This window comes from Maylandia zebra, linkage group LG9 (genome assembly GCF_041146795.1).
Source record: "Maylandia zebra isolate NMK-2024a linkage group LG9, Mzebra_GT3a, whole genome shotgun sequence".
Classification (NCBI taxonomy): Eukaryota; Metazoa; Chordata; class Actinopteri; order Cichliformes; family Cichlidae; genus Maylandia; species Maylandia zebra.
In genome coordinates this window covers 32,036,669-32,064,082 of record NC_135175.1, presented here as the reverse complement: position 1 = coordinate 32,064,082, position 27,414 = coordinate 32,036,669, and the positions used below count along the sequence as shown (strand labels likewise).

The following is a 27,414-nucleotide window of genomic DNA, read 5'->3' as shown; positions in this document are numbered from 1 at the left end:
CTTATATCAAAAATAATGCATCTTTGATTTCATTTAACCATCTCTAGGTCAGGAAATATTACAAATCTCACTGACTTATTTACTCACTTCCAGGTGTTGGGAGATGAACAACACCCCCATACCAAACAGAGTGATCAACTGGCCCATCATGGCATCTATCATTGTGAGTTTTGTCCCAGGATAACCTTGCATACATCAGACAGAGTTTTTTCATGAATTAAAAAAGCACTTCTTAAATGTTTTTTCGGCATCCTGGACACAATCCTTATTAGTTATAAACAGTATAAAGAATTGACCTGAGTAAAAGTGAGTGGATCTGTGGTCAGGATGATTGTACACACAGCCCATTATGCCCCACCAGTGGGTATAACACAGTCTAAATTAATAGGTCAAGTCTGTTTCGTCTGTTTTTTGTTGTTGTTGTTGTTTTTAGTCATTAATCTGCAATTTGAACTGAAATTCATTTTCATTTTCACCTGCTTTGTCCTTGTTTTCATTTTCTCATTTTATTTTGCTTTCTTCTACTAAAATATAAAACATTGGATCATTATTTTTATTTTACAAATAAATATTCACCATATTAAAAATGATGCACTATTACAGAGCCTGCACAGCCACACATTGGTTTTTAGAGTCACACACTTACTGGACACATCGTTTAAGTGCTCCTGTTCAACTGATGCTAAATGGAAACATGCCATGCAACATTCAGATGGCAGGATTTGGCATTAATGACATGAAAACATGGATCCTGCTTTTTATCAAAGGTTCAGGCTGTTGCTGGTGGTCTAATGATGGCAAGAATGTTAGCTTCACTCACTTGGTACAAACTCAGCATCATTTAAAAACTACAAAAGTATTGCTGCTGATCTGTTTTTGGTCAGCAGCAATACTCAGTACTTTTCTAGGGAAGATGTTATATACAAATAACGAATGACTATAGCATTCACATCTTTATAAACCATACCAGAGTCAATCTGCACAATGAGTCCTTTTAATTTTGAAGCTTTAACACACATAGATGGTTATACTTTAACTCTTGGACTCAACCAGAGCACTTTGTACTGTAGTTTTTATTTTGGTAATAGAGTTTGCTAAAGTACTCACAGATAATGTTTCTTTTTAACATACTGTTTATTGTTGGGTTTCCAGGAGAAATGTTTAAGGATCAAAACTAGTTGATGAGGTTTAGCAAAAGATCACAGATTGGGATAAAATATTCTGATTATGTCAAAAGTGTCACAGCCAGAGTGATCTAAAACAAACAAGCAGTGCAGGCATAAATCATCCTTCCCATTGAAATCCGTTAGTTTCAGAGTTGCAAAGTTACTCCAGCAACATTCATTTCCATACGCAGCATACTAAAAAATTACAGTGTGACATATTTTATTGCTATTTTTGGATTTTCTGTGAGACTTGGCCTCAGATGGTGGATCTCTTTATTTACACTGGAAATCCCAGACACAATTATATCCTCTGATACAGACATTCATAAAAAAAAGGCTGCTCAGTCATTGAGAAAACATCTGCAAACAGATAAGTTTTAGATAAAATTCAATCAGTCAGCAGTCGATTTCAAAACATGCGAACCAGCAGATAATCCATCAGAGCTGTCATGCTGAACTTTTCTATTTTTACTATTTTTACTTGTTGCAACAGTGAAGCTCTGCTTGATCCGTTGTGAGCGAACTGCTTACTGCTTGTTTTTGCGAAGCTCTATGTAACTGACGTTGTACGATTCGATTGTTGAGCATTTTGCAATAATGTGTGCTCTAATATGTGCTTTGTGCCATCAAGTTTCCATTTATATTTGGCTATAACTACGATTTATAGATGTCTTCTAAATATATGAAATGCAAGCAGTTGTAAAGTTATTGTTCTGAAAACGCATTCATCTGTAAGGACATGGTCTCTGAATGTGTGCTTGTGTATGTTGGTACATGACTGGGCAGGTTTTGGAGCGTAGCTTTCTCGTGAACTGCTTGTTCAAACAGTATGACTGAGTGATGGAAGTCACTTAACACAGAAAACCAGAGAAAATACACTTAAAATTAGGGGAATGCATATACAAAAAATACACCTCTGAGTGATGTTTTGTAAAAATATTTGCAACATGTCAAAAGCTTGTTTGAGGATTCAGATTTGGTTATATGGTCGAAGTTAGAGTTTTTATAATGCAGCATTATTTGAACACGCCTCCCTTGCTGGCCTTTGGTCCCACTGTGGCTAATGATCCAGCTAAGCACAGCTATTAGCTGCACTTGTTTTCATTCCGGCACCTCTCAGTTTTTGTAACCTGGTTGGCTGGTTTCTTATTCTTGAAAAAGTATTTTTTAAGTATCATCATCATATATGTCACATAAACACATGTATGTGGGTGTGAGCCCCTCCACTTACACTCATAGTGAAGAAGGCAGCTGATTTTTATCAACATATGGGAACTGCTCTTCAAAATGAATTGAAACCCAGCTAAGGCCTTTGTGTGTAGTGTTTAGATGTTCTTCCTGTGCCCGTGTTTGGTGCTGGGGCTTCCTCTCGTAGTTCAAAGACATCAAAGGTTAAAGTGCTGATGCTAAAATGGCCATGGACGTGAGATACATAAAGTCCTTAAAGTTTGCACTCTAAAGAGCTTTGAGTGGTTAGTAAAGCACTCTATAAATGCAAGTACATCACATTTCACTTACTCAGGTCCCCAGCAAAAAACCACCAAGTGTGGAGTGGACTGTATGAAGGGTTGTTGAGCTTTACAGTGGACGAGTATCTCGTCACTCGGCTCTGTGAGGGGAGCAGAAGACTGACAGATGGACTCGGGCCATGTCTGCAGTGATGTGAACACTATACTGGTCCGTTGTGGTAAAGAGAGAGCTGAGCGTAAAAGCGAAGCTGTCAATTTACTGGTCGTTCTACATCCCTGCCTTCAGCTGTGGTGACCTAAAGTGACAGGGTGAGGAATTCAGTTATTTAGAGGGACAGATTAGAGCTGCTACTCCTCCACATTCAATGGAGGTGGCGTGGGGATATCTAAGATTATGACCTGAGTGAGGAGGCCCTGAAGTAGACCCAGGACATGCAGGGGAGATTATGGCTCCCAGTTGGCCTTGAAATGCTTTGGTGTTCCTCAAGATGAGCTGGAGGAGGTAGCTGGGTGGAGGAAGGTCTGCGTTTCTCTGCCTAGGCAAACTTATCCAGACAGCCTGGGTAAATGTGAGAAGATGGATGGATGGAGTTCGGAAACACAACTGTACAGTCAGTTTTTGGACTCTTTGCTCCTGGACAGACAAATTTCATAGAAATTTGTTTCTAACCTTTCTACACTTTTCGCTAATATGACTCCTCTTTCTTTCTGCCGTGTTTCTCTACAAGATCAATTTCATCCTGTTCATCAGCATCATCCGCATCCTGGTGCAGAAACTGCGCAGCTGTGATGTGGGCGGAAACGATCAATGCCAATACAAGTACGTCAAGGAACTGAGGAGTCATATTTTTACCTCCGAGCTCTCGCTGATTAGATTCATATGCATTTAAGAGGGCTTCCTGATAATGTGGTGACGAAAGCAGCAGTCATATCAAATCTCCTCGACACATTAGACAGGAACCATTATCACATTATCAGCTAACTGTGTTTAAACTTGGACATCTTAGAATCAATCTTCCTGCCTGTTTCTGCTTCTCAATCTGGAAACAAATGATTTTGATTATTCTTTCTTTACCAAACAAATAATAGCCATTCCTTCCTCATTGTAACTCTCCTTTTTAATATCCAGAATAAACAATTTTTCTGCACTGTTGAGAAAAAGTGAAAGAAAGAGATTTCCCACTGATGGTCTCGCAGATAAGTTTTAGTCTAAATGTATTGTGTGCATTGAGTGAGTATTATGTGTGTTTATCAGGCGCCTGGCTAAGTCCACACTCCTGCTGATCCCTCTGTTTGGGGTGTATTACGTGGTGTTTTTCTACCTGATGGAACCGGAAAATGAAAACGTGAAGCAAGTGAAGATCTTCTTCGATCTCGGCCTCGGATCATTCCAGGTACTATAAGACATTTAAAAACATAAAATTCCTAAATAAAATGATTTGCCTTTTTTGCTCTGGTAGGAAAATGACTGTAGTGGAAGATAAAAATGTCATCAAGTTAAGACCCAGCAAAGGAGAGAACCACATCAAGAATTTTGACCCTTACAAGATAGTCATGTATGATTGGGAGCTGTAGTAAGAAAAATAAACATTGCATGTTCTTTTTTTAGCTCATTGACTGTGTCCTAGTTTAATGTCCGGCTCTGTGTCTGCACACAGTCTCCATTCTTTCCCCACATCCTTGACTCTTCTCTGCGGTCTTCCTCTTTTCCTCCTGCCGGGCAGCTTCTGTCCAACATATCCACCATCTCACCTCAGCCTTGCCTCTCTAACTTTGTCCCCAAAGACTCAGCCTGAGCTGTCACTCTGATGTGCTCATTTCTTGTGCTGTCCCAACAAACCAGTCATTTAAAGTTGCCTCCACACTTCTGCCTTCCTTTCTCTCTCACTGCCTCTAATAAAGGCAGAAAGAAAAGAGGAAGACAATGCAGGAGATTGATGAGTGTAGTGAATGAGGACATGCAGTGGGTTGGTGTGACAGATGAGGATGCTCGGGATAGGTGGTGACCCTTAAAGGCAGCATCCTTTAGTATTAATATAGCCTTGTTTCTGACACGTTGGCACTGATCTGTTATGGTGGTATTTGTTTCCTTTTAGGGTCTAATTGTAGCGGTTCTCTACTGTTTCCTCAACAGTGAGGTGAGCCTATGCATGTGTTCTTCGTAACATAATTTACAAGATTTTTTAATATATAATATATTTAATATAATTCTACTTCTTCTTTTTTTTGCACATAAAGGTTCAGAGTGAGCTGAGGAGGACATGGAAGTGTTTTTCTGTAAAGCGCTGCGTGGGACAGGACTTCAGGCTCCACAGCGTGAACCAAAATGGTACAGAAAGCTCGACCCAGTGTTCTAGAAACTCCCGAGCCCAATCCATCCTGCAGACTGAGATCACCGGGCTGTGATCTGCGACACAAACAGCCTGTTTTGTTAAAGACTTTGAGAACGGGCGCTCATGTTCGGTCAGTGTGGAGGAATTATACTTAACCTCGCTTTTATAGACATATCGCCTGATGCTGCAGGGACTGAACTTGTGGCTTGCAAACGTTTTTGAGGTGAAAGACTTCGTTTTGGACCGTCAACCAATTTTTTTTTTTTTTTTTTCCACATCGGCGTGAGATTTCACAATGATCTTTAACATTTTTAAACACATAACGGATGAAACAGTGCCTCCTATAATGTTTCCAGAACAACAAATTCATTTTTATAATTATTCTCCACATCCAAAGAATGACTAACTGACTTGAAAAAATAGTTTTCAAATAGTTAATGCACAAATTAAGACTTACATAAAAATGCTAAATCCATATTGGAGAAAGTAACCATACAGTTTATATACCTGAAGGTAGATGTATACAGAAATATTCATATTTTATGTTTAGTTTTGTAGGGCTGATCTAGTTCTTCCTTTCATATAAGCTTTTCTTTTTTTAACTGATATGCAGAGTATGTTTGGTTAATAAGGTTCATCCATACCTGCTGATTAGTGCTAAGTAAAAAAAGAATCCACCTCATAATAAAAAAGCCGTACCTATATTTATATGGCTGAGTTATCTACAGTTGTACAGTTGATATGAAGGAAGAAATTAATTATAGAGACCAAACGTGTTGTTCATATCAGGCTGTAAACATGCTTATATGTGCCGTGAAGTTGGGCATTTTAGCATGGCAGGCTATGGGGATGTGGAGCCAGCCTCACGTGGCCAGTAGAGGAACTGCAGTTTTTGGTGCAGTTTTTCAGCTCTGTTGGTTGCTACTGTGACGTAGTAGATGTTGCAAATTATGTTGCAAATATGCTTATAGGTAAGCATATTTATTCCTGCTTTTCAGTTCGGTCATCTCACAGGCTGTTCAGCTCATTAATATTGTAAGTTAAGACTCACTGTCCAAGAAAAGATTCAGGAAATATGCAAGGGAAAGTTTTTGTTTAAAAATCTATTTATGTTTTTTTTTTAACGAAAACAAAGCTGAAAAAATAAAAAATAAAACCAAATAACGGCAGCTCAAATCCCCGACCTCTCACTTTGAAGCCCCACTGAGCTAACTGATTCAGACACTGAGCTGATTATTGACATGGGAAGCAGAGACCACTACTGTATGTGGAAACAATGTCAACATCTGTCTGTTTTTGGTGCAGATGGGCTACTGCAGCAGAAGAAGACCATACCCGATGGCTCTCCTGTCAGCTAAGAGCAGGACACTGAGGCTATATTTCACACGGGTTCACCAAACGTGGACAACAGAAGATTGGAAAAATGTTGCCTGATCTGATGAATCTCGATTTCTGCTGCCACGTTTGGATGGTAGGGACAAAATTTGGTATAAATATGAAAGGATGGATCCATCCTTTCTTAGATCGGTTCAGGCTGGTGAGCACATCCCTTCGTGACCACGGTGTACCCATTTTCTGATCGCTGCTTCCAGCAGGATAATCTCAACCTGGATTCTTGAACATGACAATGAGGTCACTGCACTTAAATCGGCTCCACAGTCACCAGATATCAATCCAGTAGAGAACCTTTGGGATGTAGTGGAACAGGAAATTGGTAGTGGATGTGAAGCCCACAAAACTGGAGTGACTATGTGATGCTATCATGTTAATATGATCCTAAACCTTAAAAGAAAGCACAGGAGGTTCAATCAGGTACTAAGAAGGGGTTATTATTAGTGTTAGGAGCAGGGTAAGTTACCACAGTGATGTAGCCACGTAAACAGAGATCCACCTTCACCTCCAGACTTTAAGCTCAACATACTGCAGCCTTCTGATCTATTACTGTAATTTCACTTTGCAGTACACCCCTCTGTTTTGACTGGCAAGATATCATTGGTGTTTCCTGGGTAACTGTAGCTCTTGTCACTCTTCATTTTTTCATGTTTTGAATGCATTTGATAACAATGTGTGTTTAAGTTGGTACCAAATTCAGGGCTCAACAAAAACGGCTGTCTGAACAGCACGTTATCGTCAGTAATTTCACTATGATCCTCTTGAAGTTCAGTTTTTTCCTGAAAGTCTATCATGGATCATTGCTGTTTTACATGTAATTTAATAAGGCCTACCACACCTGTTAAATGTATTGTTTTTTCAGTAACTCCATTTACTTTCCCTTATCACGTCAGCAGGGAATGAACGTGATAGCATTCAATTTGAGATAAAATTAGAATACAGATACTTCACTTTAAGGGTGATCAGTGTTTCCCACACACAGAATGTTCTCATCCAAACGAACTCACTGTAACAGAGTTTTATCAGCGCCTTGAGGTGACAGTTTGGATTTGGCATTATACAAATAAAATGGATTTGATTTGAATTAAAGCCAAAAACCATGCTTGCCTTGTACATAGACTGTTTTGTATTATTTTTCTTTCTTTTTTATACAGTGGAGAGTATATCGCTGGCTGATTGTAAAATGTAGAGAAAGACATAGTTGTTAAATTTGTAAGCTTTTGATCACAACTGTAAACCTGTGATTCCATATGCTTAATCCATAAAAGCTTTTTTATCATGGAAATGAAGCTCTGTTTGTTCAATCACACAAACTGAATCCTTTTAAATGTTTTTTCTTCCACATTTGCAGATATTTTCTCATCTTATGTTTATGTTTCTGTGAAGTAGCATAACATAAGCAGCATGAAAGGTGATAGTAAGACAGCATCTGCAGACAGTTCAACTTTCTTTTAAGTGTCCTTTATTTTCTGGCGTCGCCTTTCAGCAATTATCTCACAAAAACATCAGAAGCTGTGAGTCAAAATCTCACCTGCTTTATATAAATTCCACGCACACCTGGATCTCATTAACCTCTACCATTGGGAAAACAGGGTAGACTAAATAACACAGTCTAGACAAAGAAACAGGAATAAAATCATTTTTCCACTTAACAAACTCATTCACCCAACTAAACAGTTTGAAAAGTCACTCTTCACCTAATCTGACTCATGAGTTATTTTAAATGAAATAAACAATTTTACACAAAATAAACACCCCTTCATTGACATGATCAGTGACATCATATCCTATAAAATCAGGAAGTACTGGGGCGGTCCTTCCCACATACCTGTTTTACACATAGAACCTGCTCAAAGGAACACACAATGGTAAGTATAACCAAACTACATAAACAAATGAAAGATTCAAATCAATTAATGATGAAGTGACATTTAGCTTTAAGTACATTTGCACAGATGACATAAATATAACCAATGCTACCACAAACAGACCCGGGATAGTATGTAGAGCCAAGGTTACATGTGCTGTGTTTACATTAAAGCATTATGATAGACTATAGGATAACAGAACACAGAATAACAATATACGCAAATGGCAAATGAATTCTTTGTCACAGTTTCCAGCGGGCACAGTTAAAGGCATCAGTTCGCATCAGACCTGTGAGGTCAAAGGTCAGAGGTCAGTGAGGGTATATTGCTTCACTATTTAACAGAAAAAAACCAACCTGTGTTATTGTTGCCGCTCTTTACTTTTCCTGTGTTTACTTTAGATTGTGACGCATTTGAGCAGAATGGAGTTACACAATTATGAGCCGGACAGAGTCAAAGAAAGCGAAACTGATAACTGGGAAATGTGACTGGTAGGTTCAGATGTCTCATGAAAGCCTTAAAAAATACAGCTCCAAAAAAAGAAAGAAAGAAAGGAACACTCAATTATTATGGCATAACCAAAGTCAGTTAAACCTCAGGGAGATCAGTCTGTTCACTTAGGAAACATAAACCACTGCAAAGCCAGTTCAGCTGCTTTGCTGAAAGTGAAAGTAACAACAGATGCAACAGGACAACAGCCAAACCCCCCAAAAAGAAAATGATTTAGGAGGCAGTGACCACAGACTATTGCTCCCTCCTCATCCCTCCCGACTGATACGTCTCTAGTTTTCCTTTTTTGCTACTGTTGTTAGTATTAGTAACAGGAGACGCTAGCTGCAGCTCATTGACATTGCACAGACAGTCCAGCTTGTCCAGGATGTCACAGTCTCAAGAGTGTGGAGGACATACCAGGATGTGGGCTTTAGCATGGCTGTTGAAGGGCATCGTCCAGCACCATCATTGGTCTCTGCATCTTTGTGCAGAAGGAATGGAAGATAGTGTAAAAGCACAATATGCTTTTTTTAAATTCTTGATTTTGTGCCAAGTCATCAAATAAATCTTAATTACGAAAAATTATAACAGCTCAGCCCTGCCTAACTTTGAACCTGTGTCATGTACCGATACATATCACACATCCTCACATGTGAGGACCCTCACTGATATGCTCTGCAGTTACTACACAGCCCTGCCTAACTTTATCCTCACCAAAGTCTCAACCTGAACCTTTAAACAGCTGTTTGGGGACTGCTGGGTGAAACAGGGGGAATGTGCTCACTCTACTGGGCTAAAACTTAATTTAAGATACAAGGATGAAAGGAGCCCCTTCGCTTCACATGATCTTTTCTTTTTGTTCCACTGAGAAACTCCCATCTGCTTTTCCATCTGTGCTACCCGCCCTCTTTTCATCCTCCAGTCACTGTTCCTCTCATCTTACCTGCAGTCAAGCTGAAGACGTGAACCTCGAATCAGGTATGTGGTGATACAAATACAGACACATACACAAACTAGGACATGAGTAAAGTTAAGCTTCAACTTTAACTTAGGATTTCCTAATTCCTCAGCTCTAAAATGTTTTTTAATTAGATTTTAAAGGAAATAAGAAATGTTTAAGGGGTTTAAATCAAAAGGCATCCACCTTGGAGCTCAAGTTGCCAACATGAGCACAGAGAGACAATGATGCTGGTAACTATTGGAAGTTCAATTGACAATATAAAACCCAAAGATATACAAGGGATAGAAGAATCTAAACATAATTTGGGAAGAAAAATTATTTAAAAATTAATACTAAACAATCTTTCCGAAAACAGTTATGCAAACAATAAATCTGCAAGCCGAATAGTTGCTGAGGAATAATTTGAGCAATTGTTTAAACTCGTGTTTATGTGAGCTGCCGTCCCCTGGTGGTCACTGAAGGTACTTCAGGTGCAAGATGTTATTTGTAAATTTAAAGAAAAGAAAAGAAAAATACATTGAATTAAAATACTGCATTATTAAATGTTAAAAAGCACAAAAAAGGAAAAAGATCCTTGTCAGGGTCAGATCTTTTATGTCCTGAGACACAGAAAAAAAATTGTTTTTACATTCAGATTTTTTCCCCCAAAGAAACATGCTGGATCATTTCTTTTTCAAATTTGTTATTTATTCATTATCTTCTGTCCCATGAAGTGGGCACATCTGTCATAAATATGATTAGATGGCTGAGTGAGACAGAAAGGAGTTCACGCAGAATTTGGAAGTGAAGTTAAAACTCGAGCTGTCGAGAGATGATGAGGAGGAGGGGCCAGACATGAGAGCAAGAAGGTGAAAGTTCAGTGGAGGACATGCTGGCTTTGAAGAGCCTGAGTACAGGCAAAGTGACGATACCCAAAGTCCATCTTGGATAAGAAGCATTACGTAAGCTCGGGCTCCGAAGCTCTGGGATTTGGTTTTGACCGCAATACAGGACACCAGCCTGGAATCATCTTTCATTGGCAGCTTTGTGTGTGTGTGTGTGTGTGTGTGTGTTTGTGTGGTTCCTCAAAAGCTGAGGAACCACACTGAGCTTTCAGCTTCCTGCTCTGATGTCTGTCCTTCCTCCACCTCATCCCACGACAGCAGTAAGACTGACTCCCCTTCCACGGTTCTGCCTCATCCTGCCTCCTGCTTCCCGAAGTACAGCTCAAAATCTGAAAATGTGTCCTGCTGCCCACTACAAAGGAATAAAAGTAACTGTGCATTTCTGAAATCCTACTAAATCAATGTTAGCTGTATTAGCTCAGCCCCCACAAACCTGTCATCAATAGAAAAGGCAGGATGTCCCCTCGACAGTGCAGAACGAGTCATGTAGATTGCATTAATGGTGGTTAACGCAGAGGTCTCAGACTTATGTCCTGACTGGGGTCAAAAATGAATTGCTGGGTTTTATATTGTACATTTAGATCAAAGACGGTGAGTCACTCCCCTTTTCTTTATATTTTACTCCTAAAAAGTCAAACTTTCTTGTAATTTTGCTAAAGTGGTCTTGAGCAACATTTTTCCAGGTTTTCACGAGGTCTTTGCGGCGCCTTTTAAAAGACAGAGTTACAAAGTGCATCTAAATTTGAATAAAAGCCACACATTAAAGTTAAGTTATAGACACATAATCATTTTCACAAAGACACTTCGATACATGCAAATAGATGCAATCTATGGCTCAAAATAAAGGGGAGAAGATTAAGGGAAAGCTAACCTGTCAAACATCAGCCTGGCTGAGTTTTTATAGGTTGTTTTTATGGGTTGTACAGGTTTTAGAGGTTGTTCAAGTGATTTTTCTCAGCAACCTCAAAAATAGGATTGTCTCTGGTTTTAAAGTCAGAGTGAGGAACAGTTGGGAGACCATAGCCCATATGGAAAAGAAATAGTAAAAACATATATGATTTACTCATGAAAGTGGACACTTTCTCATTACTTTCATATATTTTTTAGTAAGTATACAAAACATACAAGTTTCATAATATAATTTTTCAAGGGATCTTATATGTGTTTTCACTCTTGTATGCTTTTCATACAAGTTTCATACAAGACAGATAAAAACTTTATAAGATTTATATATATCTTTTCCATATGGGGAGGATGAGAAAGGCCTGCTCAGAAGGTCTGATATAAGCAGGGTCCTGTCCATGTAAGCAGCCCCTGCTTACATCCTCACCCCGGGGAACTCCAGGCCTTAAGGGCCGGTGTCCTGCAGGTTTTAGATCTCACCCTGGGTCAACACACCTGAATCAAATGAGCAGTTCATTACCAGGCTTCATTAACCTGTCTTGGAAAACTTCAAGACAGGTTAATGAAGTCATTTAATCAGCTGTGTTGGATCAAGGACACATCTAAAACCTGCAGGACACCGGCCCTTGAGGCCTGGAGTTGCCCACCCCTGATGCAGAGCTTTGATGATAATAACAGGATTTTAAAGTGGCCTCTGAATTTCACTGAAAACAGTGAAGGGCAGCAGGAATACGTGTGATATATTGCTCTCTGCACCAGCTGGAGATGGACACTGGCTGCTTTTTCACTCATTTTCAGTCCACTCCCTGTACCTGATCTATGACTGACTGAGGTATAAAAAGGCAAGATTAAAGCACCTCAGTGACAAGCAAGCTACCAGAAGACTTCACACAAGCAGAATTCATACTCAGTTGTGATTAAATACATTCCTAAATTTGGGAAAGACTGGATTAGCACACAGAGTTATAGGATTATGTAGAAGGACTGCCTTAAAAATTCTTTAGTTTTCAGAGTTTTTACCACCACAAACCTGGACTGTCACAGGGATAATGTTTGGCTCTAATTAGCAGCTTATGTAAAGGCGAAGCTGCTTCAACATCCTCCTTTCATTAACTCACACTGTAGAAACCATTAAAAAAAAACATGCCACAGAGAACAGACTTAATCTGAGAACACTTTTTATTTTCATTACTTCACTTTTGTTTCATAGCAGCCACAGGATGGCACCAGAGTCCAGTTAAAAAAAAGAAAAAAGAAGAAGTTTAAAATCTGTTTTTCTTCACACCCCTTCACGTTCTTCTTTTTGTTTACATCCAAAATGTAATTTACGGTTCCCACAGTTCCCAGGGACAAACAAATCTAACTAAAATCTGCAATGATGAATGAGCAGAGAACCCAACCCCAAATCTCCAATCATGTACACCTGACACCAGAGCGGTGACAATGAACAGACCAACCAAGTTTTTTTTGTCTTTTTTTCACGGATTAGAGCTGAAAGAAGAAATTCTTCTTGCTGGGAGCCATTTTCAGAAGCAGATTACATACTGCACTAAAGATTTCTTGCAGGCAGAAGGCTGGATTAACTCAAAATAAACTACACTGCATGTGTTCATTGTAATAAGACAACGTGACTACTGACTGAGCCCATTGACACAGACTGCCTAAACAAGAAACCTTTTGACATAACCTCAAAAAAGCGTGAGCTGGCGGTGGACTCCATAATTGGTCAGCTTGCAATGGCTCATTACCTGTTTGGACTCGGACTGTGAAGCAATAGCAGATACAAAGAGTCAGCCACGCTGTTCAGCACCGAGCACCAAAACTGCACACATTCCCTTTATCATGATCATTTGAAATTTATTTAAAAGAAATTTTGAATTAAAGTTTAAGTTTCCGAGTTAAACTCTGCTACACCTGACCGTGTAAAATCTGACATTAAAAATCTGAAATTAATCTGATGTTAAAGATTATTTTTCAAAAATGATTATCTAATAATTAACTAATAGAGGCAGTATCTTGGTTACATCTCTTGGATGAATGGATGACAGGGTGTCGCTTCAGAGACGTCTATAGCTTGGACACAGTATAACGTGGAGCAGTTGCACACTGTTATAATGATTATTTCTTTGCATCTCTGCAGTGTTTTATGATAAAATAAAAATCAAGTGGAAAACCCTTGAAATTGATCCAGTGGTTTGTGGTTAAAAAAAAATAGTTTTATAAGCTGAGGTTGTCCATTTTCTGACTTTCTTTATATTCTGATAGTTTGTAACAATATGAAGTGCAAGAAGAATTGTGAAGTAATTTTAAAATATTGTTCCTAATTTAGGAACAACACCACCTGCTTCCATGTCTTGCATTAATATTTAAATAACTTCTCTGCTTATTGACAATTGTTTCTCAGATATTTGTACAATAGTTCGGTTGTTACGAAGGGAAAAACAGGGTACCCGTTTGAAAGTCTTTGTGTAATTATTTATTTTTGCAAAATAGCTGCATTATACTCTGTAATTTTTCAAAGACGGTGACACTTGGGGTTCAAATGAAAGCACTGTGGTGTAACATTACTGGAGATCATGAAGATATGATGAAAACTAGCGTATGTGGATAAATCTGGTATATTTACACGATGAATTTAATACACATTCATATCTGACTCTGCTGCTTTGTCAACAGCAGCTGTGTTGCTTCCAGTCAGTATCACGTGCTGAGTTCTTGTGCCCTCCTCCTACAACAATATTGTTTTTTGCTTCTTTTTTTCATAAATAACTTAATCATCTCGAGCCCTTTTCAAAATGATCAAACATTAAATTATTTTCAGGATTTTAAACAGTTGAATTATTAATTATTTGTTTTTAAAAACTCACAAAAACCCAGATATTTTCCATGTAATATATAGTATCGAGAGAGTATGGATGACAAGTAAGAGTAAAAGACAAAAACTTACTTAAAAGAAAATTTATTGCCCAAATTGATCACCAATTTTATTTTTTTAAGTTGAAAAAAAGTACAATAATGCCCAATTAGGGCATAAGAGTTAATCTTATTACAGTTCTACAGATCTCATATATTACAAGCGATTTCTCTGCAGGCCAGTATTATTGGCTGATATTAACCTTTTGCTGATATATCAGTATCTTCATTTATAAAGGCTGATAATTTATTGAAAATAATAAGACATGGCAGAAACATTCTTCGACCATGTTTTGAGTATTGGTGTATTTACTTCTTCCTGCATTCCTGAAAAGGTTTCACCATCAGTCATCTTCTATGAGGAGACCTCAGATGCAGTCGTACGCTGAGCTTTTGCTTTCCTGTGAGAAAATCAACAAAAAATAACAGTATATGAGGACTGATCAAATTTGAAAAGTCGAACTGAGCATGTGAGTCAGTGGAAGGTGATGTAAAACTCACTCGAATGCAACAATCTTGGCACGAACCCAGGGAGCTCTCCCATTGATGCAGAAAACACCGGACTGTGTCTGAAAGCTGCAGGAACGAGAAATGAACGATGAACTTGGTAGCAACACTTTAATCAGTTCATTTGAGATAATATTAACAATAAGTAAATGAACTTTAACTGAAGAGCACCAAAAACATCACATCTACATCTTTAGGCTAAAGTTATTTAGCCAGTATAAGTTGTGTTGAAGTTAAACAATTAATTTTAAATGTGAAAAAAAAATCATATTTTTCAGTAATTAACAGTTTGTAATAAATCATTCCTGGGCTACAGTTGATGCTTTTAATGTGCCATAAAAAAATTACACGACTGCGTTGACACAGGGTCGGTTTGCTCTCTGGATCAAGTATCCCAAAATTGGTTCAGTGATCTCCTTATTGCTGACAGTTGTGCAGCACGTGACAAAATCATTCTTTGCTGGAACAAAAAAAGATTTTTAAACAGAGAAGAGCCGACAGAAAAACCTTACATGGTGTTTATATGAAATTCCATCTTACCTTCTGATCCAGACATGGCCAAAACTACCAAGACTGTGCAGAGCAGCACAGACAGGCTTCTGATGATACTCATTCTCACTGACGAGTGGTCATCATGTCATTAAATTGAACTTTTGGCCTATCGCTACTCAATGCTGCTAGTTTCTGTCTTTATGCAAATATAGCAGGAAGACATGTAACCAAACCACATTCAGAATCTTGAAGGCATTACATTTTAAGTCGAGTCTGTTATATGCATTTTGTCTGCTACATAACAATATTAGCATTTTTGGCTTCTGAGTTTTGAGAAGTGTTCATGTTAGAGTGTAAAGATTAAGGAACAGAAACTTTTCTTACAAGAACACCATCACTAACTTTATTTTAACTTTCAGCATCTGGTGTTTTTAAAAAGTGAAAGAAGAGGGAAGTAAAGAAGTTTGCTGCAGCCATATTCCCATCACACAGATGTTAATGCTGACATCAGCATTCAGTGTTTTACTAAAGAAAGGCTTCAGAAAGGTTCCTTATTCTGTTGGGATAATGGAAGTCAAAATATAACTAGGATAATGTGGAAAATTAAAATATAGTCTTAATCATCTTAAACAAGATGAAAAAGTAATTTGACAAGGCTGCCCAAACTTTTGCATCCCACTGTACATGTGTACCTTTTTCTGTCCATGTCGTTTAACAGTTGGGTAAAGTACATGCTTTCCTGAGTAGTGGTTGCAAGTCCAATGTATTCAGCTTCGCATGTTGAGAGTGCCACTGTAGGCTGTCCTCCCTTTGTGTTCAGGTTTGCTGTTCTATGGTTTAGTTTCTCCTAGGTTCTGTTTTTCCATCCCCACTTTGTGTTCTGTTTTAATAATAAACCACGCTCACACCTTAGTAAGTGCTGCATTTGAGTTCTCTTTTCCACACATCACATGGCCGCTGCCCCAGCCATGCATAACGCCCCTTGTTATGCCCAAATAACTCAATTTTAGTTTCATCAGTCCACAGCACCTTATTCCAGAATGAAGCTGGCTTGTCCAAATGTGCTTTAGCAAACCTGAATCGGCTCTGTTTGTGCTGTGGGTGGAGGAAAGGCTTCCTCTGCATCACTCTCGCATACAGCAGAATGGTTGAACGATGCACAGCGACTCCATCTGGTGCTAGATGATGTTGTAGGTTTTTGGTGCTGGTCTGTGGGTTGACTCTGACTGTTCTCACCATTCGTCGCTTCTGTCTGTCCGAGATTTTTCTTGGTCTGCCACTTTGAGCCTTAACTTGAACTGAGCCTGTGGTCTTCTATTTTCTCAATATGTTCCTAACTGTGGAAACAGACAGCTTAAATCTCTGAGACAGCTTTCTGTATCCTTCCCCTAAACCATGATGGTGTCTCCAGGTCATTTGAGAGTTGTTTTGAGACCCCCATGTTGCTACTCTTCAGAGAAAATTAAAAGACGACGGAAACTTACAATTGACCCTCTTAAATACTCTTTCTCGTTATTGAATTCACCTGTGTATGTAGGTCGGGGGTCACTGAGCCTACCAAGCAAATTTATATTTAATAATTAGTTCTAAAGGTTTTGGAATCAATAAAATGACAACAGTGCCCAGATTTATGCACCTGCCTGATTTTGTTTAAACAATTGTTGCACACTTTCTGTAAATCCAATAAACTTCATTTCACTCCTCAAATATCACTGTGTGTGTCTCCTATATGATATATTTAACTGACATTTTTTATTGTAACAACTAATGATTTATACAGGAAAACGATGACTATTAACAAGGTTCCCCAAACTTTTGCATCCAACTGTATATAACTATCATTAGCTTACAGCTTGAAGTGTTTAAGGTATGTGCTAACTAAAAATAAAGACAAAATGATAGTTTATTAATTTTTTAATAAAATTTGTAGATTGTCTCAGTGGAGTTTTAATAAACTCGACAGTTTGTTCTTTCTATGTAAAATATAACAGGACCCTGGAGTAAATTCTCTACCATTTCACACTTATGTTTAATCAGTTCTCTGTCTGACATTTGTTCAACTATGTAAAAACTATAACTTTAATCTCATCCAAACCAATTTACTGAGGAACAAATAAAACACTGAAAAAAGCCAAGCAATAATATTTTCAAACTATCTGGGTGACTTATATATCATTTTTAACCTGAGTAGCGAAAAACCGTGGTGGGTTTGGATATGATGTGCTGGGAGTTCACTGTTCTCGCCGGCTCTAGTGAGTTTGAACCCTCTAGCTATCGAGCTGGTGGGTAACAGACGTCTCTGAAAACGTCAGAGCAAATATGTGGTGTCTTGATAAACCGAACAGATATTTGAAGTTTACACAGCTACATTCTCGCCTGAAAATATGTTAAAAGTTTATTTTGTGACCAAGAAAGAGTAATACGAGTAATCTTAAAACTAAGTGGTTTGTTGAAAACTGGAATTAGCTGAGCTGTGCTATGAATTCTGAGATATGTCGGGCCACAAAGGACACGCCTGACCCACCCTTCAAATCTGGGGAAATGAAGAACACATTTTTCAACCGCGTTTGGGGGAGTCTTCGAATTTGGACAGGCTTCGCCATGTCGCTGTAACATAATTGGGCTACAAATGCGGCCTCCGAAGGATGCGGCCACTAAATTTGGACACAGCTATGAAACCGGAAACTGGTTCTTCTTTTTCGGGGTTTAACGGCGGCTGGCATCCCTGGACATGCAGTGCTGCCGTCTTCTGTTTCAGCCCATTATTACAATCTTAAATCCTACTACTTATTTAATAGTCGACGTAATCGTGACTAGTCGACTTATCGTGGCAGCCCTAAAGTGTACGTACATGTGTTTTTATTTATTATATATATTAGGGGTGCAACGATACACAAAATTCACGGTTCGGGTCGATATTTTTTCGATACAAAAAAAATGTTCATGCCTTTTTAATTTGTCATTTATTAAAATTATAAATATGTATTTTAACTCAAAAGTACAGTTTTTAAATTTAATGTTGCTGAAACAACAAAGTAATAAAAAAAAAAATCTATCTGATTGAGGAATCACTCATCTTTGGAAAAGAGAGTTTATTACAGAGAAATGGCTCTTTCCAAAATAAAAGCTATACTATCCGCTTCTTCTGGGCTATATTCTCAGCAGCATATTAAACATATCAGGTCCCCATAAGGAGAATCCTGTGCTAACGGCTGTCTAAATGACTCGGGTGAAGTTTGTAGCATGCGTGCTTGTTGTCTGCTTCCACTTGTCTTTGCACTAGGATGATGTCGGCGTAAATGTGCAGTCATATTCGTTGTGTTCCCACTAGTGCTGTCAGCGTTAATCTCGTTGAAATGACGTTAACGCCACAACACGGCAAATCTCCGTTAACGAGCTACCGGGAATCGCCCCGTGCGTTGGGCTGGACGGCGTCAACACGTTAACGAGCTAACTGCGCTAACACAGTAGTTCCCACCAATTAAGCATTGCGTGGCACATCCAACATACTGTTTTACTTTTGTCCATGATGCACTTACCTTCAGGGTCATACGTCACATGAAAACCAAAAGAGTTCCAAACGCCAGATCTGAATGAGGGTGGGGGAGGTCCAATTTCCCGCGTTGAAAGGAGAGCTTAACTTCTGCCTAGCTAGCTTGCCCTGCGCTCAGTGAATCTGCGTTCGACTACTCCGCCTAGGCTGCACTGTCGAGCGCAGATCCACTGAGCGCTCAACACAGACAGCATCGTCAGAAGGAAAGTTGATCAAATAAATTAAAAATGTTGTATTGTTCGATACATATGCGTACCGAACCGAAAGCACTGTATCGAACGGTTCAATATCGATATGAGTATCGTTGCACCCCTAATATATATGTATACTTGGGTGTGTGTGTGTGTGTGTGTGTGTGTGTGTGTGTGTGTGTGTGTGTGTTTTGCTGGGTTTCACTGCTCGGGCCCACTTATGTTCATCATGGGCTACATAAACTTGGGTAAAAGATAAAGTTTTTTAAAAAACTGGACAGTATACTCAGCAACCATCGTCAGTTAAAACACTTGTGGAATACATTATGTGATGTGTGTAGCATTTTGTGAGAGTCTGGTGGGCGACAGAAACAACAGCAGGAAAATATTTGCTCAATAAACAAAAGTTTATTTTTATATTGTTTTTCACAGCCACATTGTTCTTCACATAAACACAAAATGCACAGAAAGAGATTCACAAATAAACAAAAAGAAAAGTAAAAGACAAATAAAAGCTGACCTCCAATGATCAATTACAAAACAATGAAGTCAACAGCATGAATAAAATACACATTTGCTCCACAGGTTACAGGAAAAATTAATCTACAAATGGCAAAAAAAAGAAAAAGAAAAAAAAAGAATAAAACAAATTTAAGTCAGGCTGAGAAAGCGCTCTGGTTTGAATAAGCCTTTAATGGTGATGGTAATACTGGAAATACTGATGCAGCAGACAGACTTCATGCCTTCTTCATTTTGGCAGTGACTAGAGAGGAAAAACAGACAAGCAGCAGCTTCAGTTTTTTTCTGTAAATACTTTGCATTTATTTCTGTGTGTTTCTTTTAGCACGACTTACGATCTTTGACCCACTGAGCATCTGGATCAGCACAAAGTTGTCCCTTTTTTGTGTCAAAACTGGAAGTAAAAGACAGAAAATTATAGAGATTGTATATGTTTGTATGTAGGACAACAAGTGCTGACTTACATTATAGCCTTCACACAGTGTCCTCTTGCAGCCTGCTCACGATATGTTTCCCCCACCACCTCAGCAGTCCTATTGCCTTTGGTGACTGCAGGGCAGCATGGTGGTATCCTTCCAGGATGACGACGACGAGTACCTGAGAGATTAAAGGTTAAAAATGGAATTTTCTTACCTGAGAAAAGTCTAATTAGAAGGAAAATAAAAGTTAAATCTAGTTTTAAAATATGAAGCTCCTTACATCACTAAACAGAAGGTGACTTTCAAAATGTGACCTGAAATTATGTTACAGTGCACAGGCATTTTTTGTGCAAATCAATCAACAAGTTTAACAAATCAATGTTCTCAACACTTCGGGGCCCTCGATTACTTTTTGGGCAATTCTGGCATTATGTTAATTAAGTGAAAGGTGAAAAATATTGTCTCGTAGCTGCAAGATATTATCTTATACTCTCTCTGTGTCTCTCTCATTTTCTGCTTTCATGCCTTATGCAATGAGTCACTGAAATGATGACTTTGCTAAAAACTAAAATGAAGCAGTGAGATTTAGTTACAGAGTGAATTTGTTTGAAGGAAACCACTGCACCAACTGTGCTACACTAATCAGTTGGCAGTTATGATAGTTTAAGTGTCTTACAACATATGCCTGGCATGCAACGCAGCGTGAGACATAACCCCATAAGTGACAGAAAACAAAAGTTTGCATGTAGATAAACATAAATAGTACAAACATTGTTAATGGTAAGCAGTATAGCATGAATGGATATGGTGTGACTGTCAATCAGTCCAGCAATCGAACACAAAAATCAGGTGAATGTCGTGCTTATAAAATAAAAATCTCCAAGACTTCTTCTAAATGTAGACATAAAGGACACCTTTAAAATGCTATCACTGACTAATGAAACTTAGCCCAGAAAACAGCTTCCAGGGTGTCTGGAGCTTTGTGGGTAGAAGTTGAGTGTAAATGCTGAAAAACACATGTGCAATTATAAATGGTAAATGGCCTGTATTTATATAGCGCTTTACACATCCAGTCATCCACACATTCACACACTGGTGATGGCAAGCTACATTGTAGCCACAGCCACCCTGGGGCGCACTGACAGAGGCGAGGCTGCCGGACACTGGCGCCACCGGGCCCTCTGACCACCATCAGTAGGCAACGGGTGAAGTGTCTTGCCCAAGGACACAACGACCGAGACTGTCCAAGCCAGGGCTCGAACCGGCAACCTTCCGATTACAAGGCGAACTCCCAACTCTTGAGCCACGATCGCCCCATTTATAGACTGAGCAGATACCAGAATATGACTGATGTAAAGGTTTGTGGTCTTTACACAGTGGTCCTGCCCAATAAACCACCAAAATATCACAAGTGAACCTTATTCACAAACAGGCAGCAGCCATTGTTGGAAATATTCATTGCTGTGATAAATTTATCTATTTGATCTCTTTTTTCCTCATTTTTCTTTATAAAAGTAAGAGCACAGTTACCTTCAGAGGAGTGGCAGCACACACACACCGAGAGCAGGAGGAGAGTGATGGAGAGGATCTTCACAGTCATTTTCACCGGCGGTCTGGCTCACTGATCAGGTTGAAACTATACGCTGACCAATGCTTGGTTATTTATTGGTAAGTGTAGGAACATCTGCAGGCAGAACTGCTGACGTATTTCTGTAGGTCTTTGCATTTGTGTGTGCGTGGTTGTGGCATATCACACCTCCGCCTCATATCATTGAGAATTCAGTATTTCAACCTATCAACACCTCACTGAGAGCTTTCTGAGAAACAGCCTCACACAAAGTTCACAGATGCTCAAATATGGTCAAGAGCCTGATGATTGATACCAGTACTTTGTGCATTTTCATGAGTAATGAGCCTAAACCTCCTGATTATTATTATTTTTTTCCATTTTGACTGTCTGACAGTGACTCTTTTTCTCTTGTAGTTACAAACTAAACATGCGGCCCCCTCATCCACATGGCTGAAAAAAGCAACATGGAGGCAGAAAAAACCTTTAATACTGGTTTCCAGTTTCCAGGAGAACTTGCAGGACAGTCCAGGATGACTGTGGCTCTGTTGAGGTGTTGCTCAAATATTAAAATCTAATAAAAACAATAATCAAATCTACAGTGTGGAAAAGCAAACTGAACTTGCATCTTATTGTACTGTACACACACACACACACACACACACACACTAAACCACTTCCTCATTACAGATGATATATATAGAAAGTTTATCAGTCCCACACATTCATGACATTTTATAAACGACTTTGTTCTGGTATTTTTTAATCATAATTTTTACAGAAAGTCTCACATCATGGTGGAGGAAAAGTTTAGCTGATTGAGGTTTTGAGTCGTTCACTTATGCAGAGCTGTCTTTAGGTCCGGCCACAGCGTTTCCATCAGGTTGAGGTTTACACTTTAACTGGGCCATCGCACCACGTTCTGTTGTGGATTTGCTGATGATAATTTTAAAGCTCCTTTTCCTTTGCATAAAATAACTGCATAGTGCTGGTTAAACTTCAAAGTTATATTTGGTGTAACTACAGAACTAAGAAAATGTGTAGCAGATGAAGGAAACAAAGACAAATGAAACAACGTTGCCCCGAGGCAACAAACCACATTTTCATGCCTTACACTGGCCCTTCAAAAAAAACCACATTTTTTTTTCTTTCAAATAATGCTACCAGGCACATCTCCTTCCAATAAAATGATGAGTTGAAGGTGGTGTGACTTTTATTTGGGGGGGGGGGGGGGGGGGGGGCATTCTGCAAGCTGCACTACATGAGAGACATCTCCATTAGGAGGCAAGATAAGGATCACTATTTTACATGTTTATAGTGAAATAAATGTATATTAAAAAAAAACTTGTATGTGCATGAATATGTTAAGAAGCATATTTGATTGTATGTTCTACTTTTTTAAATTTATTTATACAGTAAAACTGTTAATTTTCATTCGTTGTCTCAAACCCAGTTTTTTTTTCAGGCAATAATAATAATAATAATAATGGATTGGATTTATATAGCGCTTTTCAAGGCACCCAAAGCGCTTTACAATGCCACTATTCATTCACTCTCACATTCACACACTGGTGGAGGCAGCTACAGGTGTAGCCACAGCTGCCCTGGGGCAGACTGACAGAAGCGAGGCTGCCATATCGCGCCATCGGCCCCTCTGGCCAACACCAGTAGGCGGTACAATACAATGCATTTGCATATGTGTGTAGAGATGTGTGCATTTATATGATCATAGTCAATGTTTTTCCTTTACAATCTGCTCATAATTACAGGACATGGATGTAAATACCTTTTATGGAAGGAAACCAAGGGAATGTGCACTTTCTGTCCTCAGAAAGTGAGGACAGTGAGCTTTTAGGGAGTGACGGTTAGGAGCTCAGGGGTCAGTTGGTAAAGTAACTGTGTCTGTGTGTGTGTTAGTGCCCACATAGCAAGCAGGTCTGGCCAGGATCTGGTATCAAGTCGGCAGTGCTGGCATCCACATATAGGCCAGGCCTGGCATAGATGGCACTGTCTATGTGATGGCATGCCATATCTGGCTTGATTGTGGCTTGGTTTATGTGGCCCAGGCCTACAGAAAACAGGTCTCTGCTGTCCAATTTTATGAATGATATATTATTAGGGACCCTAAAGCAACCCCCAAAATAGGGAGAAATACTTTTTTCCCCAAATTAAAAAGTCATGTAGTAGAGGGTTAAAAGTTGCAGGCGACACAGGGACATTAATGGATAAAAATAAGAAATGTACTGATTTCTTGGATTGCACACGTTTTAGTTAAAAGTTTTAAATAAAATAGAAAGCAAACAACAAAGAGCAACATAATAAGAAAAAAAAAGGAAAAAAAAAAGCACCATCACAATAAACTAGCTTGCTTTCTCTTCTGTTTTTTTTTCTCCATACAGGTGACCCAGGTGTTTTGTTTTTTTGTTTTTGTTTTTTTTTTCTTTCTTCCCCCCCTTCTCACCCTCTCTTCTCCCCTTTGGTTTTCTTTCTCTCCCTCTCTTTCTTTCATTCTTTCCCCCTGTCCTATCCCCCAGTCATGTCTGTCCCGTTTGTAGCAACTGAAAATAAAATAAATTCATAATTATAATAAAGGTCAATCAAATGGACCAATATGGCAAGGCCATGATGATCCACTTGGTAAAATAAATCCGCTTGGCATCTTTCTTGGCCTTAAGACAACAATTCTGATGGCTATAGATCCAAACGGGACAAAAAAAAAAAAAATTTTTAAATAAAATGCGTTGTAGGTTTCTGGGAGATTATTAAGATATGAGATTTATTGAATGACTGGTGGTCAGAGTTTATTTGGAAATACTTTTCAGAGTGAGCTTTGCAAAACAGATAAATGGAATCATAAAAGCAAAAAATAAAGAATAAAAGAAGATTTGAAACTAAATATGTAACTAAACTTAAAAAAAAAGAACTCAGTTGGTCCGTCTAAGCACAGATTGATGTCCAGCCTTAGTCGTCACTTTAAAGTCACACAAGACTCAGATGTAGCATCAAGAATAAAATCAGAATCAGAATCAGAAAGGGTTTTTATTGCCAAATGTTGAGCAGGTTTACAACATTAGGAAATTGCTGCAGTGCGATGTGGACAGAATTAACAGAGTAACGTAACAAAAACATTTCAAAGAAAAGTTTGAGATAAGGAGATACTGATGACCCGACAGGCAGCGATGCTTCACCTCACACTTTGTACTTCATACCCTCGTCATCCTCACAATGACTGGACAGGAAAGAGAGACAAACAGGAGTTTCAGTTTGTTTCTACAAATACTTTTATTGTGTGTGTGTGTGTGTGTGTGTGTGTGTGTGTGTGTGTGTGTGTGTGTGTGTTTCTTTTAGCGTAACTTACGATCTTTGACCCACTGAGCGTTTGGATCAGCACAAAGCTGTCCATATTCTGTGTTGAAACTGGAAATAAAGAGAGAAAATTATACAGATTGAATGTGTTTATGTTTGTGTGTAGGACGACACATGTGCTGACTTACATTATAGCCTTCACACAGGGTGGTGTTGCGGCCTGCTGACGATATGTTTCCCCCACCACATCAGCGCTCGTATCTTGGCGGGTGACTTCAACACAGCACGGTCTCTTCTGGCGACGAGCTGATTAGGAGAAGTTTAAAACTGAATATATTTCGCCCACAGGAAGGAAACTCAAAGTGAAATTCGGGTTTAAAATGTTATAAAACTGCTAACAAGAGTAAACAAAAGCTGACTTTTGAACCGTTACCAGACATTAAGTGACATGAAATAGTTTATTTTGTGCCTCACCTTGTAGGTATTTCTACTAATGAGAAATTTACTGCAAACATTATAAAAGTATTAACAAAGTAGCTACTTACACCAGTCTATGTCCTCATTCTAGACACTATATTCTTCAAGAATGCTAAACAGTAAGAGCAGAGGCCTGTATCTGTACCTGTGTCACTTCTTACTGGGCTATATTTCCATGGGGGTTTTTAAGCAGCATCTAATGTTTGTGTTTCCCTTTGACTTGGATGGGTATTAATTTGTACTTGCTGGCTTTCTATACAATTTGCACATAATCTAAGCCCATGTTTGATTTCTGTTTTTTGTATTCAATCTTCACTCTTAGCCTGTTAAACAGCACCGAGGCTACAGCTGAAAGAACAAAAAACGAATGCACTTCCTGAATCTTCTTACTGCTGACTGTTATGCAGCAGATGTCCAAATCTTTTTTGGAACACAAATGACATTTTACAAAGTGAATTTTAAACAGAGAAAAGCCAGTTGAAAGCTCTTACATGGAGTCTGAAGTTTAATCTTACCGTCTGATCCAGAGATGGCCCCAACCACCATGACTGTGCAGACCAGCAGTAACAGGCTTCTAGAGTTTACCATTTTCAAAAAGCTTGAAGAACAGTGAGTAAATGATTTGTTCCCCTTTGATCTGCCTTCTTCTCCAGAGTGAAGCGTGAAGAAATAGTTAAGGTCTTAAAAGCAGAAGTGATTCCTCCAGTTATTCGGCTCAGCTTTTTCTGTTTCCTCCTCCTCTCTCTTCTTACAAATAAATTAAACAGTGATTTAAGAGGAACTTTACAAAATGAGACGACGTTTCATCACACAGTTCTTAGATTGTGGAAGTATGAGGCGTTCCACAGAAGCGGGAAGTCATGACATGACATATTTCATCAATGCATTTGTTGTAGAATTGTTAAGAAAAAGTTTAGTAAATCAGTTATTTAACGTAATCTAAATTTAATGTAACCTAAAGGACCTAAAGTACAATATTTTTATTTAAAATTAATTATGAATAAAATACTTTTTCAAACTGGGAACCTGTTCTTAATTTTTCTGTAGCATTTATCTCACAAAACCTTCTTTGGCAAATATTCTGGACATGCTGCAGTCCTGGCTTTAAGATTTTGTTTTGTAAATAGGAAAATGAATGCAGACATTCTGATGTCAGTCCTTGCTTTCAGGCTCGAGTGTTAGTGTTTTGCATTTTTACCACGTGCAAGCATACAAACTCAAAGATCTTACATTTTATTGGAGATAAAGTATCTGAATTTTAGGAGCGGGACAATGCCTCCAAACATGCTTCTTCTGGTTCTTATCTGTATATGTTCCCCCAGTTCTACAATCTGCTCATTCTAATTTACGTGACCCCCTCCTTCACCTGTTCAATTCTTTAACTTTTTCACTTCTATTTAGTACAGAAATCCATCATTGGGGATCTGCCAGGCCCAGGAGCCGCCGCCAGTCCCCTTCAAGTCCTTCCCCAAACCGCAGCTCAATTCATGTCCGTGACATTCACCTTTATCCACTAAAACACTGTCAAACCTAAAATGAGGACGTGGGCCCAGCTGGAGAAAGTCTCTTTTATGCCTTTTTTGTCTGTGCAGGTTATTTAGATATGAAAACTAACTTCAAAAAATTGAATATAAAGGGGTAGAAAACTTCGGACATGAGTTATGTTAAGAGGATAGTTACTATTTAACAACATTTGCACTTTACCTGGTTTACAGTGTAAACATTACAGGCCAGAAAGGACAATTTTTTCTTAAAAGGATTATTTTGCAAACTTTCTGTTCTCCCATAAGCATCTGGTGTTTTTAAGAAAAAATTGCAAGAAGAAGGAAGTAAAGATATGTGATGCACCCATATTCCCATCATCCAGATGTTACAGCTGACATCAGCATTTGGTGTCTTGCTGAAGAACGGCTTCAGAAAGCGTCTTTATTTGGTTGGAATAACAAACTATAATTGATTTTTATTAACTTCTTAAGTTATTCTTTCACATTTGACAGGACTG

At 38.7% G+C, this 27,414-nt stretch overlaps 2 protein-coding genes and 1 long non-coding RNA gene across 6 annotated transcripts in view; 2 read left to right on the top strand and 1 right to left on the bottom strand.

Moving 5' to 3' along the window:
• The window catches only part of LOC101469080 (vasoactive intestinal polypeptide receptor 2), a 46,962-nt gene extending 39,317 nt beyond the window's left edge, over nucleotides 1-7,645 (top strand). Inside the window, exons 9-14 of one of the 2 annotated variants that reach the window (XM_004574776.3) lie at nucleotides 94-163; nucleotides 3,364-3,455; nucleotides 3,891-4,029; nucleotides 4,732-4,773; nucleotides 4,874-4,964; nucleotides 6,274-7,645. In XM_004574776.3, coding sequence (XP_004574833.1) covers nucleotides 94-163; nucleotides 3,364-3,455; nucleotides 3,891-4,029; nucleotides 4,732-4,773; nucleotides 4,874-4,964; nucleotides 6,274-6,326 — 487 coding nt within the window. In that variant the 3' untranslated portion in view covers nucleotides 6,327-7,645. Of the gene's footprint in view, nucleotides 1-93; nucleotides 164-3,363; nucleotides 3,456-3,890; nucleotides 4,030-4,731; nucleotides 4,774-4,873 lie in introns of both variants that reach the window. The other variant, XM_004574775.4, reaches the window with a different exon arrangement.
• A 547-nt stretch (nucleotides 7,646-8,192) lies between these two features.
• LOC101469555 (uncharacterized) lies at nucleotides 8,193-22,486 on the top strand. 3 transcript variants are annotated; one of them, XR_013100365.1, is made up of 6 exons: nucleotides 8,196-8,228; nucleotides 8,477-8,538; nucleotides 8,630-8,719; nucleotides 9,643-9,698; nucleotides 21,578-21,730; nucleotides 22,047-22,486. It is a non-coding gene; the product is annotated as an uncharacterized LOC101469555 (long non-coding RNA). The 3 variants fall into 3 exon arrangements; XR_191907.3 differs by lacking the exons at nucleotides 8,477-8,538; nucleotides 8,630-8,719 and having other exon boundaries at nucleotides 8,193-8,228; nucleotides 9,590-9,698; XR_013100364.1 differs by lacking the exons at nucleotides 8,477-8,538; nucleotides 8,630-8,719 and having other exon boundaries at nucleotides 8,197-8,228.
• Nucleotides 22,487-24,649: 2,163 nt separating this feature from the next.
• On the bottom strand, nucleotides 24,650-26,118 carry LOC101469736 (C-C motif chemokine 3). Its single transcript, XM_004574777.4, has 4 exons — nucleotides 25,928-26,118; nucleotides 25,124-25,241; nucleotides 24,988-25,046; nucleotides 24,650-24,858 (listed from the first exon to the last, which is right to left on the bottom strand). The coding sequence occupies exons 1-4, from the start codon at nucleotides 25,998-26,000 to the stop codon at nucleotides 24,833-24,835; spliced, it is 276 nt and encodes a 91-aa protein (XP_004574834.1). The 5' UTR covers nucleotides 26,001-26,118; the 3' UTR covers nucleotides 24,650-24,832.
• Between the last annotated feature and the right edge of the window lie 1,296 nt (nucleotides 26,119-27,414).

Excerpts from the sequence above, each read along its gene's own strand:
- LOC101469736 (XM_004574777.4), bottom strand. The coding sequence starts at position 26,000 with ATGGTAAACTCTAGAAGCCTGTTACTGCTGGTCTGCACAGTCATGGTG. Across the intron at positions 25,047-25,123 it reads CCCTGTGTGAAGGCTATAAT|TTTCAACACAGAATATGGAC; the intron begins GTAAGTCAGCAC and ends CTTTATTTCCAG. Across the intron at positions 24,859-24,987 it reads CGCTCAGTGGGTCAAAGATC|TCATTGTGAGGATGACGAGG; the intron begins GTAAGTTACGCT and ends TTTCCTGTCCAG.